We start from the raw sequence: 16,923 nt of genomic DNA on the forward strand, positions 1-16,923 counted from the left end.
GGACCAGAAAAACAGTTGGAACTGGCTTTTTTAATAACAACTTCCAAAAGTCTAACAACAAACTGTTGAGTAACAGCGCAGTTGACTTCAAAGTCCAGATGGGAGTTATTGAAGATGGGCGTTTGTGGGGCAAGTCGTGCAATGCTACGTAATCAACCCGAGAACAGGACGACCAAACTCACACTTTGTTGTCAATGACACTAAACGAACCGAAGGGGTCAGCCAATCGTGTTAAAGAGGAACTCGTGGTCAGGGGATGAAGACCGAGGGGTTTCTCGGGAAAACGACGAGGCAGGAAGGTCAGGGGCATACGGGTTTGGTGACAAAAGGTCAATCCAAGGAAAGGAGAACCTCAAATTGGAGGGCGTGACTGCCTGGTAGACTGAGTAAATCGGCATACACTGGGACTGCGACAGTCGCCGTAAAGTACACGCTGTATGTCTATACAGGGAATAACCATGTTTCCATACAATTCCAGCGTTCGATGTGGAATGAACTTAGCAGCACAAATAGAGCCAAAACTTATGCTTGTCTGGCGCCTCTAAGCCACTATAACCACGTAAACAACTTAGCATAAATCATTCTTTTACAACATGTTTAAATATGTAATTTAGACACATAACCTGGTTTATCTACAAGCAAAACGTTACACATTATGCCATCAAGCACTGTCCCAACCGATTTCAAGTGAGTTTTTGAAGCAGCAACATTTCAGCTTTTAAGCCTCGGTTCGGATGACGGCTGATGGGAAGATCAGAGAAGAGCATCTTGATGACGAAAGTATATCAGTATTGTACTCAAGACGAGTCCTGAGGCCTGCGTGTTCTCCTACTCTCGCCTCAGCGCAAGCGCATCGCTGGCGGAGGGAGGGATCAGACCCGCGGCCGCTATCCTTTTCTCACTTATCAGGAAGTTGAAGGTTGCACATGCGTTTGGCTAGGGGAAAAAAAAAGAGTTGAGATGCAAAGATTATTTGGATATGAACATCAAGATATATTTATTTATTTATTTTTACTTCAAACCCTAAAGGGCCACTGTCATGAAATACATGATTTTTAGTAAGTTATTAATGACAAAACGTCAGCCGGTATGGACCCATCCGTTTTTTCACCACAAAACATGATTTTGACGTATATGGCTTTTTGTAACTCCTACCATGAAAATCCTCTCGAGGGATTTGTTTTTGACAAGAAGCAGGAAGTGACATTGAAGGCTGCAGCGCCCTCAAGCGGACTCATTTCTTTCTATTAGTTTTACCTTGGGGAAGGTAGCTCGTCGTTCCTTCGTGTTAGCCAAAATGCCGGCTCGTTCCATTGCTGGATATTGCTCGAACACTCGGAAGGATGCATGCTCTTCATACTTTTCCAAAAGATACGGTTCGTCGTGAAAAATGGATTGCACGGGTGCAAAGGATGAGAGCTTCATGGGTTCCACATGAGAGCTAGGCGTGTATACAGCTACTAAAAAAAAAAAAAAACAATAGTGGGGGAGGGGGGGGGTAATCTGTAAATCAGGGGTGCTTAATGTGTCGATGTGCGCATCGGAAGGCTTCCGTGCAGCAGCCGCTAAAGGGCGGCCTCTCCAGGCCTTGTGGATCGCCACTGGCTATGTCAACACGGCATCGGCCGTGGTGGCTCGTCGCGGCGCTGGGCCACGGTGGCTCATCTCCGCCGCGGAAGTGGATCGAACATGGAGGCGGTTTTGCCGCGATGTCATCGTCGCTCGCGGGCGGCGCTTTTTTTTATCACGGCCGCGCAGAGGTGGATCGGGTAGGGAGGTGGTTTGGCTGTGGTCCGCATATCATCTAAATATGGCTTGAAACAACAGGGTAATATTGCCCTAGTCACTTCACTTGGTTGTGAGATGTTCTCTTCTTCGAAAAGAGCTTCCGTGTCAGAAGGGGCGTGTTCATCTCCCATAGTAGTGGCCACAGTGTGTTTTCAATGCCGAATGTCTTTGGGTGACATCACGGACAGAAGATGCAGCCAATATGGCGACCGCTTGGATGTCGAATGACACTTCTGCAACTTTGCGCGTGGATGACGCGCTCTCTGCTCACATTTCTTTTTTCGTATAGACATTGAAGTGAATAATGTTATATGTATTTTTCATTACAATATCTATTTGAGAAAGTTTATAGGGATGACACTTGGGCTTTAAATGATAAAAATTGTGAACTCACAATAAGGAAATGTTTCGAGATGAAGTTTCTGGAGGATTAGAAATTTAAATTAACGAATGGGAATAAACTGGAATAACATATAAGAAGGAATTTAATTGGACATTGGTTTTGAAAATATGTTACAAAATAAATGTAAGATTTATTGCCAATTCAGGCCGATCTATGATCGTATTCGTATGTCAAATGTCCAAATGGAATGTCTACGCCAAATACCCGATCTTAACTTCCTCTCTCGTTTAGTGGGTGAGCTTTACCGTGTCTTGCACCTCCACTGCGATGCGTTTGCTCTTAAAAAGAGCCAAAACAGACGGATGAATGCGTTCAAGCCGTGTGCCGGTGCCCAGAACCAGAATCTCTGCATAAAAAAAAGAAGAAGTTAGGACACATGAACCACAGCACCTTGGGAGGACTCGCGAAGTGAAAAACGTGAATTGTTACCGATTTGGGGTACGATCATATGGAACAGTGAAACACTTTCTTCTGTGATATCTTGAGAAGTCCCGACCTAGGACGTAGTAAATACATTTCATATTGATAATAATGTGCAATGTGATTTTAGCGCACCTTCCACTGCAGGATAGAAGGCGGCAAGACCGCGCAGGGCCCAAACACTTTGTTGCCATCGATGTTAAACCCTTGGGCGCTGTAGCTGTGGATCATGATGCCGCTTCCTGGCTCCTTCTTCATAACCGAAACTGTGGTACGTTGATACATCTCGTCATCACTCGGGCCCAAACGGTGACCCCGAGACAGAGACGGACTGCGGAAAACACGATGACAACATAAAAACAATGATGACCTATTATTAGTCACCACTTTGCGTTTATTGCTGACAAGATTTGGCATGAATGCACTGAGTATTGTAACTAGAATGATAAAAATCGGACTAATTTCCTGACAACTGAAAGGAACAAGAGCGGGTTTGAATACAAAATTGACAAGAACTGGACATTAATAATATTAGCGTAATAGGGGGTGAACTGGCCAAAGAATGTAATTACTTTGAGCTCCACAAGATAGAGCCAGAGACATATCAGTAATGACTGTGAGCTGTCATAGCAAAATCTCAAACATATTTGGATAATTGCATTTACTAAATTACACTATTAATAAGTGGTTGATATCTATGTACTTTAATATAGTGAGACCCAGCAGGATATGGTATTGTAACATTTCACTGTCATTTTGCAATCTATGTGGAACATATGGCGGGGAGGAATTACTTGTACAACAATGTAAAATATACCATGACACTAAAACATAAATCACCCATTCATACATGGTCTTTATTGTATGAAGGAAATGAAAGAAGAGGCAGGTCGAAAATGGAAAAGGCAGCACACAACATGTGTCAAACAGTAAATTTGATCGTAATGTTCTCATTAAATTAATAATAGTAAGTCTAAACATATTATTTCAGATGATATTTTTAAAATTAATATATTAATGCCACCTACAACTTAAATCTAAATTAACCGCATTAACGCATCACAACAAAATGAGTTGATAAAGGGTTATAGCAAAGGCAAAATATTAGAAAGCATCTAAATGGACTCGAGGATCTCAAAATTCTTATGATTCCCAAAATATTTGAACGTAATTCATTATTGTCACCTTGAAATGTCAAGAGAGTACGATACATAATGAGCGAGTTTTCAGGAGTTTTATAACACTGAGATTAGTTCCGACTTCCCACAGAGTAAAGACTAAATGACCCCGTGAAATTAATTCTTCCTCGCGCATGCCTATAAACATTTTTGGGCGTGTAAATAGGTCATGTCGTACCTGGGAAAAACGGGTGATGTTCTGGAGGGGAGGATGAACCTTGATAATGATCCCTGAAGGAGGATTTTGGCACAAACCACGCTTGCCATGGTGACAGCAGCGGCGCGGGGGACGATAATCACTGTGACACCACACACCGCTTCTCGTTGACTGTAAGGCAAAGAAATCGATCGATTCGTGCTTATCGACGACGCTTTTTGAAGTAGAATGTGTATTAACACGATATCAAATTAAAATAATTTATTGTGTCATAACAGGAAGATACATATAGAATGTTGTATGCTTTACAACTGCTCAGTTACACTAGTAAAACAATTAAGAAAACGAGTGGCTCTGGCTTCTACTAGTAGTCCTTGGGGCGTGTATGTATTTAAAAGAGCGCCCCTAGCGGCAGCGAGTAGAAGAAGTCACAAATCAGATGATCTGATATTCTGAGCTGTTGTGGAACAGACAGCAGGGAACCACCGGGGCCATGCCGCCCTCCTAGCCTCTTCCAAAACATCGGCTAAACGGCACCGATTCCCTCTCGGGGACTCCGCATCAGCTCCACGAAGGTCCCCCCCCCCGAACCTCCCGACTGTTCGGCTTCCTGTGGTGTTGACCGACAACATGTACCGGTCCCTGTACGCCTTCCGATCGGCGGAGCCCAACTCGCTGCGCTTCGCGGCCGGAGAGAGCTTCCTAATCCTGGAGAGGAGCAACAAACACTGGTGGCTGGGCTCCCGGTGCAGCTCCGGGGAGACCGGCTACATCCCCTCCTCGTACATCGAAAAGATCCAGGTAAACTTCAACGTATGCACGGCCCCGCTCAGTACGAATGTGGCGGATGAAGAACAGAACCCCGACGGATCGTTCATGGGAGGGGTTGGGATGCACCAGGGCTACTTTCGAGGGCTTCAAATGTTGTTGTAGATGCGCTGTAAAAAAAAAAAAAAAAAAAAAATCACAACTATTACACATCTGTTTATTACATTATATCAAATACATTAAAATACTCTAAAAGAAAATGTAGATAGGCATGACCATAATTGTAATAGCAATATGGATGTAGGAATGGGAAAATAATTGGAAATGTATGCATGGTATTTTTATTTTATTTAAAATTTTTTGGGGCGTGAGTCTTGCTATTGTTAGGCATTAAAACCGCATTGAAAAAAATAGTAAACCTTAATCATCATTTAAATAATACGTATTGAACTTAAAAGTTAAATTAAAAATGAATACATGTACCAAAATGAATTTGAACACTGACGGTTCTTTAGAGATGAAACTGTACTCTACTTAAAAATGTACTGTGGTGGAGTTAAAAAAACAACAACAACGAAGCATTATCCATTTTCTTGGCCACTTATCCTTACAAGGGTCGCGGAGACTGCTGGAGCCTGTCCCAGCTATCAACGGGCAGGAGGCGGGGAACTGGTTGCCAGCCAATCGGAGGGCACATAGAGACAAACAGTTGTACTCACAATCACACCTATGGGCAATTTAGAGTGTCCAATTAATGTTGCATGTTTTTGGGATGTGGGAGGAAACCGGAGTGCCCGGAGAAAATGCAATCAACACACAGGCGGGGCCGGGATCGAACCCGGGTCCTCAGAACTATGAGGCCAACGCTTTCCAGCTGCCCCACCGCACACCACTTTATTTATTTCTACCTTTTTAATATGAAAAGAAAATAATTCATCGTATAATTTCAGATGAGTCTAGGTCGCAATGTCCGTTGTCACGCCAGAATACGTGTGAATAGTTTTTTGTCTTTATTTGTACCCTGTGATTGACTACAATCCAGTCCGGGGTGGACGCCGGCTCAAACCCAAATTCGTCTGGTTTCGTCGCGATAGCTTGTCCGTCCCGTCAGTCTGTCCCACATTTGAGTTCTTCCGGGGAGCCAGTCATCATCGGTGAACCAGTCCCGGCATGTAGCCTGCGCCATTCAGGAAGGAATCCTTGGAGTTGGAGTCTTGCTCAGCATGTGTGACACTAGCTGAAAGGCTTCTTCTTCTTTTTTCTTTTTTGTTGTTGTTGTTAGATAAATGACCCAGTTTCTCCTTCCTCCAGTCTCAAACACGCACACAAACGCAGGCACAGTACACAGCCATAGGCGAGAATTTTGCTCCGTTGTGTTTTAAAGTTTCATCCGAGCGTGAGTAAATATTTAATTTCTGCACCTCCTTCTTTTTCTCTTTTTCTTTTTTTCTTCTGTTCACCAGGCTCCCGAGCAGGACGAAGTGTTGCAGTCCATTGACAGAGCCATCGAAGGCATCCACAATGTCGCCTTAAAGAACGGCGGCAAATACAATCTGGAACAACGCGATGTCCTTCAGTGAGTACGAATACCCGTGGAGGTGTTTTACTCCGCTGGCGTGTTCTCGTTTAGAAATGGCAAATGCCAAGGAAGGAAAAAAGAAACTGAAGACTTGACAGTACTGCAAGGGTCTTCACATTCCGTGACCTTTTGCCCTCTAACGGCTTTAACGTCACTTATGTACCGTAATTTCTGGCCTACAAGCCGCGACTTTTTCACACGCTTTCAACCCTGCGGTTTATGCGGTGATGCGGCTAATTTGTGCATTTTTTTCTAACGGCCGCAAGGGGCACTTGAGGGGAAAAGGCTAGAGTGAGACCGGTGGAATATATGTGCCGAGGAAGTGACTTTTTACCGGCCCTGTTAGCACTACGCTAGCGTGAGCGCTGTGCTAGCGTGTTGCTGCTGTGTTACTGGTGTGTCCTAGTGATATTTACCAGTAATTTTTATTTCCCTACTAAAACCTTCTATAGAAATTGTATAGAATTTGTACAGAACAACTTGTTCTATAGAAATTTGGCTGTGATTTTCTACAGAATTTCTATAGAACAATAGAATTTCGATAGACATTCTCTAGGGCTTGGGTTCTATAGTTCTGTAGAAATTCTTTAGAAATGTTCTATAGAGATTTTTTAGCAGGGTTTAACTGCGCCTGTTAGCGTTAGCGCGGCACTAGCAGTAGCTTTAGCACGATGCTACCGTTAGCACCAGCATTAGCACTAGCCTTTGCACCGCGCTAGCATTAAACTCTTTCTCGTGTTTCAATGTGGGGCTTTTACGCAGCTGCGGGGTATGTATGTACCAAATGGTATTTCGTTTACAAATGTACTCAGTGAGGCTTGTAACCAGGTGCGCGCTGTAGGCCGGGAATTACGGTACATGTTCAGAGGCAATGTCATGATATCAGTAACACGTAAAACTGCTTGCTTTCATGTTCTACAATCACAACCGTAAAAAAAAATCATATACACCAGAGTAAATAACTTTGTAATGAGAAATAATGGAGATTGCAATGATCTGTTCCAGGGTGAAACTTAGAAAAAAAAAAAAATCTACAACCCTCTTTTCAAATGCCATTTTTTTATGTGCACTGTATATTTAAAATAAAAAAAAGAGTGACTGGCGACCAGTTCAGGGTGTAGTCTGCCTTCTGCCCAAAGTTAGCTAAGATAGGCTCCGGCACTCCCGCAAACCCATGTGTGGATAAGCGGCTTGGAAGATGGAAGGATGGACGGACACCGACATAAACATTTATCATCATAATGTGACTTACAAACTGGAAAGGAACAACAACAGAAAATGAAAAAAATCATTTCGAAAAGGGGAAGTAAAAATAAACAACTCCAAAAATGCAATTGCAAAAAAATCAATCTGTCAATATTGTCATGGATTTCTAACGAGTTTGTCCTCTCGTAGAAAGTTGATCCATCACAGGAAGGAGACGCTCGCCCGGCGGAGCATCGCGGGACACCCGCAAGGTCTCCCGGCATCCAACAGTGAAATTTCTCTCAGTCACACTCCACCGCTTGCCAACGGCCTTAACCGAGACTCCGGACGGCAGGGGGGGGTCCCCTTGTCGGGGAGCATGGACAGCATGCACGGAGGACAGCCGGGCTTTTATCAGGTATTGCTGCGAAATTTTATTTCAGTCACTCACTCCAAAAAAATCCAACTCATGTTGTTGTACACATGTTGTATCCTGAATTATTTTTGTAACCAGAAACAAAAATTTTCCAGGTAGGCTTTTTGTAACCTGAATCTTTCCATTAGTAGAGACTTTCGTAAGTAGAGGTACCATTGTACTTACTTACCATCATGTGGGAAAGGAGAGCACAATTCATTTTTCATCCATTTATTTAACAGCACATAAAAATCCAAATGGCACATAATTGCAGGAGCTGCTGTTTGCCACAGCTCACGCTCAGATACTTACACACAGACGCGTCAATGTCACAACCCACCTCACCTCATTTTGTGTATGCGTTGAAATGTGCTTGCAATATGTCTTTTATTTTTTTAAAAATTTGTTTGGGAGGGCTAAAATAATTATTGATTGCACATTTTGATCTTTTGCGGTCATTTCAATTGTGGTGTCTGATCATTTGTTTGTCGCAATGTACAATTTAAACTGACAAGTCTTGATCTTCATTCAACGACGCAGGTGCCCCCGCAACCTCGACGCGCTGCTCCAATCACGCCGCCGCCGCCTGAGAAACAACGGAACGTCCGGCGTCCAGGTCAGCGTGGGTTTCTCACCTGCGACTGTATTAGGATAATCCCGCGATCTCTGCTGAAAAGACGGGTCCATCTGCGTAACCGGAGCGCTCTCTCTTTCGTTTCCCGCAGAGCCGGACGTCCCCTCCAGATTGTCCTCGCTCCCTCCGTCTCCCGTTCCCTCCCTCACGATCAGCAGCAGGTCTTTAGAATCCGCGGCGTCCTCCGACGTCAGCCTGCCGAGCGTTTCCAGCACCCCGCCTCCCCCCGTGCCGTCCCGCGTCAAGCCCGCTGCGCAGTCGGCGCCGGCCAAAAAGAGCCCGGCCCCGCAGCCCCCGCGTCCCCCCGCGGCCGAAGAGGAGGAGCCGGAGGGCGAATGGCCGGTCGCCCCTCCGTCTGTCGCCGAAAGCCCCCCCGGCAGCCCCGCTCCCCCGGAGCCGGTTCCCCCCACCATCGGGGCCGAACTGATCGAGCTGGTGCGCAAGAACACGGGCTTGAGTTACGAGCTGTCGCGGGTCGCCGTCGGGGTGGTGGTGGGCCACCTGCAGACCGCCCTGCCTCGCTCCTCCTCCGCCCTGGAGCGAGTTCTGCTGTCGCTGGTGGAGAGCAAGGTTAGACCCGCTTTCACTCCGTCGCGTACGCTTAAAAGAGAACACTGAGGCTGTTTAGAGTTGCAGCTTTAGCTGCTTTTAGCTCTGTGTGTGTGTGGGGGGGGGGGTTATCGTGTCATTCACTCGTTTCTCGGAAGCTCCGCGGTGTCAAACTTCATACAAGAGACGTTTGACCTCCCCCAAGGCTTAAATATTTGTCACTTGCGGTTCTAAGAGAACGAGATGTAACAAGATCATACATAAGCACAACAGATTCCTACGGGCTCGAACGACATTTGGCAGCGCGCCTAAACACTTTAAAGGTCAAGTGTCATGAAATGGATGATTTATTGATGAAAAACGGCAGCTGGTATGGACCCATCCGTTTTTTGTTTTTTTTTACCACAAAACAGTATTTTGACGTAAATGGCGTTTTATAACTCCCGCCATGAAAGTCCTCTCGAGGGATTTGTTTTCGAGAAGAAGCAGGAAGTGACAGAGGCAGCGGACTCGTTTCTTTCTATTAGTTTTACCCACAGGAAGGTAGCTCGTTGTTCCTTCGTGTTAGCCAAAATGCCGGCTCGTTGCATTGCTGGATATTCCTCGAACACTTGGGAGGATCGATTTACCCTTCATAAGTTTCCAAAAGACCCAGTTCATCGTAAAAAATGGATTGCACAGGTGCAAAGGACGAGAGCTTCGTGGGTTCCAAATGACATGTAGGGGTGTATACAGCTACTAAAAAAAAAAAAAAAAACAATAGTTGGGGGGGGGGGCCTAATCCGTTAATCAGAGGTGCTAAATGTGTCGATGTGAGCATCGGAAGGCTTCCATGCAGCAGCCGCTGAAGGACAACCTCCCCAGGCCTTGTAAATCGCCACCGGCCTTGTCGACAAGGCCGAGCCGGCCGCCGGGCTTGTCAGCCCGTGCGGAAGTGGATCGGACAAGGAGGCGGTTTGGCCGTGATCCGCATATCATCTAAATATGGCTCGTAACAATAGGGTAATATTGCCCCAGTAACGTCACTGGTTGTGAGATGTTCTCTCCTTCGAAAAGAGCTTCCGTGTCAGAAGGGGCGTGTTCGTCTCCCATAGTTGGGGCCACAGCGAGTTTTCAATGGCGAATGTCCGGGGTGACATCACGGGCAGGAAATGCAGCCAACATGGCGACCGCTTGGATGTCGAATGACACTTCTGCAACTTTGCGCATGGATGACGCCCTCTCCGCTCGTATTTATTTTTTCGTATGGACATTGAAGTGAATAATGTTATATGTATTTTTTGTTACAATATCTATTTTAGAATTTTTATAGGGATGACACTTGACCTTAAAAGCACATGATACATACACTGTACCCCGTGGGCAGGACCTGGGTGCCGCGCTGCCGCGAGGCCACCTGTGTCACGACGAGCAGCGCTTGGAAGTCATCTTCGGCGACCTGGCCCGCCACCGCGACGACTCGCAGCAGCGGAGCTGGGCGCTCCACGAAGACCACGCCCTCATCGCGTGCTACCTCGAGGAGCTCCTGAAGATCCTGGTAAGGCGCCTGAAATCCACCGTATGTTTTTTAAAGTCACTGTTGGACTGATTTCCACTGTTCTCGGACAGCTGGACTGCGAACAGTCAACTTTTTACCTTTTTATAAAGTAGCTTAAAATGCCAAAAGATGTCGAGAAAATCTACTTCTGGTGAGCTTTGGTGTTAGCGTTGTGTTTTCAAATGAAGCAGAGACGAGCAAAGTCGGTCGCCACCACTATTGTTCAGTTCCCTGTACAGTGTAATGAAAGCATTTGAGTCAGATGAACGTTTAATCCCCACACGGGACCAAGATCCAGATCCCGCTGGAAATACCAGACATGTCTGACGGGATCAGACAGGCCACTTTTGCCGAGCCGACCGCGTTATTAAAGAGCGACTCGGTGGAAATGACAGCCCCGCCCAGTCTTTCGGGTTGACGTTTTCCTGCTGACTGAAACCACCCAATCGGGCTTTTAATGCCCCCAAAGATTCTCTGATGTGTTCAGGGGCGTCATCTAATCAACAGATTGCGAAGAGGAACAGAGAAAGACTGTTTGTTGTTGTTGTTACATGTAATAAAACTCATTTGTTGTTTGTTTTTGTAGACTGATGCAGATCCTGAGGTGTGTAAGAGGATGTGCAAGGCCAGCGACTATGAAAATGTGCTCTCTCTGGTTTCCTATTTTCAGATGGTAAGACTAGTATTTGTGATTCTGACTTGGTGTATTATTATCTACAATTTACTGTAATGTTTTTTATTTTTAATTATGTACATTCGTCATGTAATAGCTATGTCTGGTGGACCCTTGCTATTCGCCAGGGCTCCGGGAGACCACGAATAGTAAATTATTCACATTCAACATAATAGCAGAGAAAAAAAATATACATAGTCATTTTTTATATTTATATATATATAAAAAAATATTATTATTTATTTTATTTTTTTTACTGTCTCACATAGGAATTCAGGCTGAACCTTTCCTGTTTTAGATCACTTAGGATTACAAAAAAAAAAAAAAAAATATTGAGAGTTTTTTTTTTTTTTTTTTTAGGCCAATAACATATAATAGACAATCATTTTTTGTTTTGTTTTGTTGTGGCGGCACGGTGGTTCAGCTGGTAAAGGTTCGATCCCGGGCCCGCCTGTGTGGAGTTTGCATGTTTTCCCCATGCCTGGGTGGGTTTTCTCCGGGCACTCCGGTCTCCTCCCACATCCCAAAAAACATGAAAATTAATCGGACACTCTAAATTGCCCCTAGGTGTGATTGTGAGTTGGCTGCTTGTCTTTATGTGTCCTGCGATTGGCTGGCGACCAGTTGAGAGTGTATCCCGCCTCCTGCCGCTTTGACAGCCGAGATAGGCCCGTGACCCTTGTGAGGATACGGAGCAAGGAAAATGGATGACGCGATGTTTTGTTGGGGGTTGCCCACTCCCCCCCCCCCCCAAAAAAAAATTGAAAAAAGTCTAAAAACAAACAACAAATACTGTAGGCGTACCAGTGGGTCTCGAACCTTGAGTACGCGGGGGTCCTATGTACTCTATTAGACTTTGTACTCTAGCTTCCTCCCACATCCCCAAAATGGAAACCCTCATTGTTGATAAGCTTCAAAATCATCTGCGAGAGGCACGGGTGATAGAAAAAAATCTGTCTTACCTCGCAGGAGCTTCGCGTGTCCTTGCGGCTGCTGCTGCTAAAAGTGTTCGGCGCCATGTGCAGCCTGGATGCGTCGCTCATCTCCACCCTCCTCAACTCCATCCTCCCCATGGAGCTCGCCAGGGACTTACAGACGGACACACAAGGTTTGTCTTTTTTGGGGTTTTTTATCTCGCCCGAGTGATCCCGTAAATGCAGTCCCCGTGTTCGTGACTAATTTGCGTCGTCTCTTTTGGTTCTGATTGCTCAGAGCATCAGAAGATGTGTTACACAGCCTTGGTACTTACGATGATTTTCTCGATGGGGGAACAGGTGCCGTATCATCACTACGGTGAGTATGTACACGAGTATTTCAGTTTCTGACAGAGTTCTGGCGCTACCACAGCGTAATAACGCTGTAATAGTCTTGCGGTCAAAAGTCACAACGACTACAGATTGTAGAACAACGTAGAGTTGCAGGAACCTGCTTCCATAAAAACTGGAATGCAATGGAATCCTATTTAATGGCTTAGCTATCACGTTCCCTCTTTTATTATATTATTTTATATTTTAAAATGACTGCTGTAGAAAATGCAATAAAGTACAGTACCGTAATTCCCGGCCTACGGAGCGCACCCGTTTACAAGCCTCACCCAGTACATCCATCCATTTTCTTTGCCGCTTATCCTCACGAGGGTCGCGGGGAGTGCTGGAGCCTGGCAGCCAATCGCAGACGGAGACAGACAACAGTCGCGCTCACAATCTCACCTAGGGGCAATTTAGCGTGTCCAATTAATGTTGCATGTTTTTGGGATGTGGGAGGAAGAGCCCGGAGAAAAGCCATGCAGGCATGAAAGAACATGCAAATTCCACAAAGGCGGGGGCTGGGATTGAACCCGGAACTCAGAACTGTGAGGCCAACGCTTTACCGGCTGAACCACCGTGCCACCCCACCCAGTACATTTGTAAAGGAAATACCATTTGGTACGTGCATACGCCGCAGCTGTGTAAAACATACTGGTAAAAATCACTGAGACACAGCAGCGCTAACAGGGCCGCATCGGTAAAAGTCACTTCCTCGGCACACCCTTTTCAACTGCCCCCTTGCGGCTGTTAGAAAAAATGTGTAAAACCCGCAGGTGCCCACATTGAAACATGAGATATTTACAAAGAAAGACAGTAAACAGAGTTTAAGGCTAACGCTAGTGCCCCGCTAATGATAACGGCGCACTAACAGGGCCGGTTTAAAAAAAACATCCCGGTAAAAATCACTGAGACACGGCAGTAACACCCTAGCGCAGCGCTAACAGGGCCGGACTGGTAAAAGTCACTTCCTCTGCACATATATTCCACCGGTCTCACTCTTACATTTTCCGCTCGAGAACCCCCTTGCGGTCGTTAGAAAAAATGCATAAATCAGCCGCATCACTGCATAAACCGCAGGGTTGCAAGCGCGTGAAAAAAGTCGCAGCCTGTAGGCCGGAAATTACGGTAATGTAATCCCAATAAATAAGTCAACCCTGTGACATTGCACTCCAGCGTTTACTCTGGCCCCCCACAACGTTCGGTTCCAAATGTTGTTTTGGAAATTCGACGTTTGAGTGAGTGTGCGCGCTTCCCTTTCGACGGTGCGCTCTCCCCCTCCCTGCGTTCAGAGCACCTGAACGGCGACTTTGTGCGCTATCTGCTGGATGCGGTGGAGGACGGGCATCCCTCGGACCCCACCGAGCAGCTGCCCGACCTTTTCCTCAACCTGGTGCTCGCCTTCAACCTCCACCACACAGGTGAGCGCCGTCGGCTCACCGCGACCATTCGAGCCGTTTATTGAGCTCTACCCGGAACGTTTGCGTCGCGCAGCGCCGAGCAACAACGTCATCATGCAGCAGCTGAGGAAGAAGAACGTGAAGATTCTGACCGAGAAAGTGCTGCTGTTGCTCAACCGAGGAGGTACGCGCTCGTTTCCGTCCCGTCCGTCCTCCTGCGTGGCATTCGAGCGTGTGTGCGCGTTGGCTCCTCCGCAGACGACCCCGTGTGTATGTTCAAGCACATGCCGCCCGCGCCGCACGCCGTCCTCAAGTTTCTGCAGGACGTCTTCGCCGACCGAGAGACGGCCGACATCTTCTACCGCACCGACATGATGGTGATGATTGACATAGCCGTGCGGCAGATCTCTGACCTTTCACCCGGGGACAAGGTGAGGGGGGAGTGGGGGGGGGCACTTCCCGATTGTGCCGGTTTGTGACGTTCATGAAATTGATTCACATTTTAATGTGATGTGGAAAAAAAAGGGAGGCGGCTCGGTGGTTCAGATGGAAAGCGTTGGCCTCACAGTTCTGAGGACCGGGGTTCGAATCCCAGCCCCGCCTTTCTGGAGTTTGCATGTTCTCCCCGTGCCCGCGTGGGTTTTCTCCGGGCACTCCGGTTTCCTCAGACATCCCAAAAACATGCAACATTCATTGGACACTCTAAATTGCCCCAAGGTACGTTTGGGAGTGCGACTCTTGTCTGCCCCCATGCGCCCTGCGATTGGCTGGTGACCAGTTCAGAGTGTACCCCGTCTCCTCCCCGAAGATGGCTGAGATCGGCTCCAGTGGTTCAGTACCCCTTGTGAGGATAAGCATCTTGGAAAATGAATGAATGAATGAATAATTTAACAGTGCAAGCTAATATGTGTCATGCTACCTAAAAAGACTGAATGCATTTTTTACTGACTTTTACAGATTATAATTCACCCCCCCCCAAAAAAAAAAAAAATGTGTCAATTATTCACAAGAAAAGTTTAGTGTACTAAAAATGTTTCATTTTCTGTATAGAGCAGGGGTGTCAAACTCATTTTCCTCACGGGCCACATTGTAGTTACAGATTCCCTCAGAGGGCCGTTATGACTGTGAAACCGTGAAAATCTTTTGACTCATCATATTTACACATGAAATATTAACTTGTCTGGGAATCAGAAATCAAGGATAATTGTTTTTTTTTTTAACTATTGCTGATGTTTGGTTACACACAAATCCTTGCGATATCTCACCGTTATCATATATGATGAGGCAATTGGAAATTTTGGTACAGATTAAAAAAATAAATAAAATCACAGAAGTTGATACACATGATAAGCCTTTGCGGGCCACATAAAATCATGCGGCGGCCCAGATCTGGCCCCCGGGCCTTGAGTTTGACACCTGCGGCATAGAGGAAGAGATTTCGTCGCGCAAATTTTCTTTCTGTCTCTCTGCGTTCCTCGCCAGCTGCGCATGGAGTACCTCTCGCTCATGCACTCCATCGTGCGCTCGACGGACTACCTGGAGCACCGGCACCGGCTTTCCGACCTGCGGGGGGCGCTGCAGAGGATCCTCGGGGAAGAGGAAGACCCCGGGGAGGATGTGGGCTGCGCGACGGCCAAACAGATGGATAAGCTCATCGTGCAGCAGATCTACAAGGAGTTCCCGCAGATCCGCGCGGGTCAGGACTAACTCACCGATGGGGGTGGGGATGATATAACTTTTAAAATAATGTGCTGTTTGACTTGCGAGCAATAATGAGCCATAGTTAACGCGTACAAATGTATTTTGAAAGTAACGTAGAGCATATTCTAACTAAAATGCACACAACAAGTCGCAACAGTGCCATGTATATTGACACTCACTGCTTGCCGTTAGCGCTGGGAGGGGAGGGGGCAAATGTGTGTCACTCAAAGCAGTATTTTCCTAAAAGAAAAAGAGTATATTATATTAAAACTGACTCCGCGTACTTCATCCAAGCCCGAGGGGCTTCGTGACGTCGTCAAACTAAGACAGAACCGCCTCTAAAATCAAGTAGAACGAGATGAACGGGTTGACGGTTCCTCACACGTATCACGAGAAAGCTTTTAGCGGACTTGCTTGTTTTTGCGTGCTCACTTATGCGAAGTTCGTTTAGCCTCAGGGTCGGTGGCTCTATATCATTAAAAATATATATTTTTTAAAAAAAAAAAGGGAGAATTTGAATCCACAGTGCTGCGTTTCACCCGCTGTTCTGCAAATGCTGCTCCTTTCTGTTTCACGTCCACTGAAAATCATCATAGATGATAATTTAACTAAAAAAAAAAAAAAATTCTTGATTTATTTTAGCGCATTGTGTTGTCATTGGTGTTTTTCTCTTGATTTTACAAGTTAATATATCTGGAGGAATTAATTCATTTGTGTTTGTGACATGGTTCTTTTGTCCGGAAACATATCTGTTAAAATAGTAGACATAATCGCGCAGTCATATCTGATATTTTTTTGTATTGTGTTCAAACGTTAATTCATCAGTTGTGCGTTAGCATGAGTGAGATGAATATCTCTTGTTAACTAAAATGAAATGCTAAAATATACTAATAAAGTTATTTTTAAAAGTGGAAGTTGTTTTGTGTGAAACAAATTGGGACTCCTACAAATACACGTGGGTCTGTCGGTAATTTGGAGTATTATGGAAAACTTCATTTTAACAAAATTACTCATAGATTGGTAGCACTCAGAATGAAATGTTTCATGATTTTACGTTAGGCAATTTTGATGGTGAAAATCCCAAAATTAGCACCTCAAGAAATTGGTGTACAGTATTACTTAAGAGAAACAAATAGCATGTAGTCTTTAGGAACTGGTCTTCTGAAAAGTAATATATGTTTCATAATTTTGAAACGTATTTCACTTTTTTAAACTATGAAATGAAAACAATT

The 16,923-nt window shown here is 45.6% G+C and overlaps 2 protein-coding genes across 2 annotated transcripts; one reads left to right on the forward strand and one right to left on the reverse strand.

Annotated features, from left to right (window-relative positions):
• Nucleotides 1-10: 10 nt before the first annotated feature.
• Nucleotides 11-4,127, reverse strand: ndufaf3 (NADH:ubiquinone oxidoreductase complex assembly factor). Its single transcript, XM_061832204.1, has 5 exons — nucleotides 3,968-4,127; nucleotides 2,747-2,942; nucleotides 2,621-2,687; nucleotides 2,437-2,537; nucleotides 11-936 (listed from the first exon to the last, which is right to left on the reverse strand). Exons 1-5 carry the CDS (start codon nucleotides 4,054-4,056, stop codon nucleotides 829-831), a joined length of 561 nt encoding a protein of 186 aa, XP_061688188.1. The 5' UTR covers nucleotides 4,057-4,127; the 3' UTR covers nucleotides 11-828.
• A 152-nt stretch (nucleotides 4,128-4,279) lies between these two features.
• On the forward strand, nucleotides 4,280-16,278 carry LOC133507297 (NCK-interacting protein with SH3 domain-like). The gene is made up of 13 exons (XM_061832201.1): nucleotides 4,280-4,747; nucleotides 6,178-6,290; nucleotides 7,689-7,896; nucleotides 8,434-8,509; nucleotides 8,619-9,097; nucleotides 10,443-10,613; nucleotides 11,200-11,286; nucleotides 12,256-12,394; nucleotides 12,499-12,579; nucleotides 13,883-14,011; nucleotides 14,085-14,174; nucleotides 14,249-14,421; nucleotides 15,473-16,278. The coding sequence occupies exons 1-13, from the start codon at nucleotides 4,577-4,579 to the stop codon at nucleotides 15,695-15,697; spliced, it is 2,142 nt and encodes a 713-aa protein (XP_061688185.1). The 5' UTR covers nucleotides 4,280-4,576; the 3' UTR covers nucleotides 15,698-16,278.
• The last annotated feature ends 645 nt before the right edge of the window (nucleotides 16,279-16,923 follow it).

This window comes from Syngnathoides biaculeatus, chromosome 10 (genome assembly GCF_019802595.1).
Source record: "Syngnathoides biaculeatus isolate LvHL_M chromosome 10, ASM1980259v1, whole genome shotgun sequence".
Taxonomy (NCBI): Eukaryota; Metazoa; Chordata; class Actinopteri; order Syngnathiformes; family Syngnathidae; genus Syngnathoides; species Syngnathoides biaculeatus.

What these genes read in the sequence shown, in the direction of transcription:
- ndufaf3 (XM_061832204.1), bottom strand. Translation starts at nt 4,056, where the DNA reads ATGGCAAGCGTGGTTTGTGCCAAAATCCTCCTTCAGGGATCATTATCA. An exon ending in CTTCTATCCTGCAGTGGAAG is followed by an intron (nt 2,688 to 2,746) that starts GTGCGCTAAAAT and finishes ACTACGTCCTAG; the next exon opens with GTCGGGACTTCTCAAGATAT. An exon ending in CAGTGGAGGTGCAAGACACG is followed by an intron (nt 937 to 2,436) that starts GTAAAGCTCACC and finishes TTTTTCCCCTAG; the next exon opens with CCAAACGCATGTGCAACCTT.
- LOC133507297 (XM_061832201.1), top strand. Translation starts at nt 4,577, where the DNA reads ATGTACCGGTCCCTGTACGCCTTCCGATCGGCGGAGCCCAACTCGCTG. An exon ending in GCTGTTGCTCAACCGAGGAG is followed by an intron (nt 14,175 to 14,248) that starts GTACGCGCTCGT and finishes GCTCCTCCGCAG; the next exon opens with ACGACCCCGTGTGTATGTTC. An exon ending in ACCTTTCACCCGGGGACAAG is followed by an intron (nt 14,422 to 15,472) that starts GTGAGGGGGGAG and finishes GTTCCTCGCCAG; the next exon opens with CTGCGCATGGAGTACCTCTC.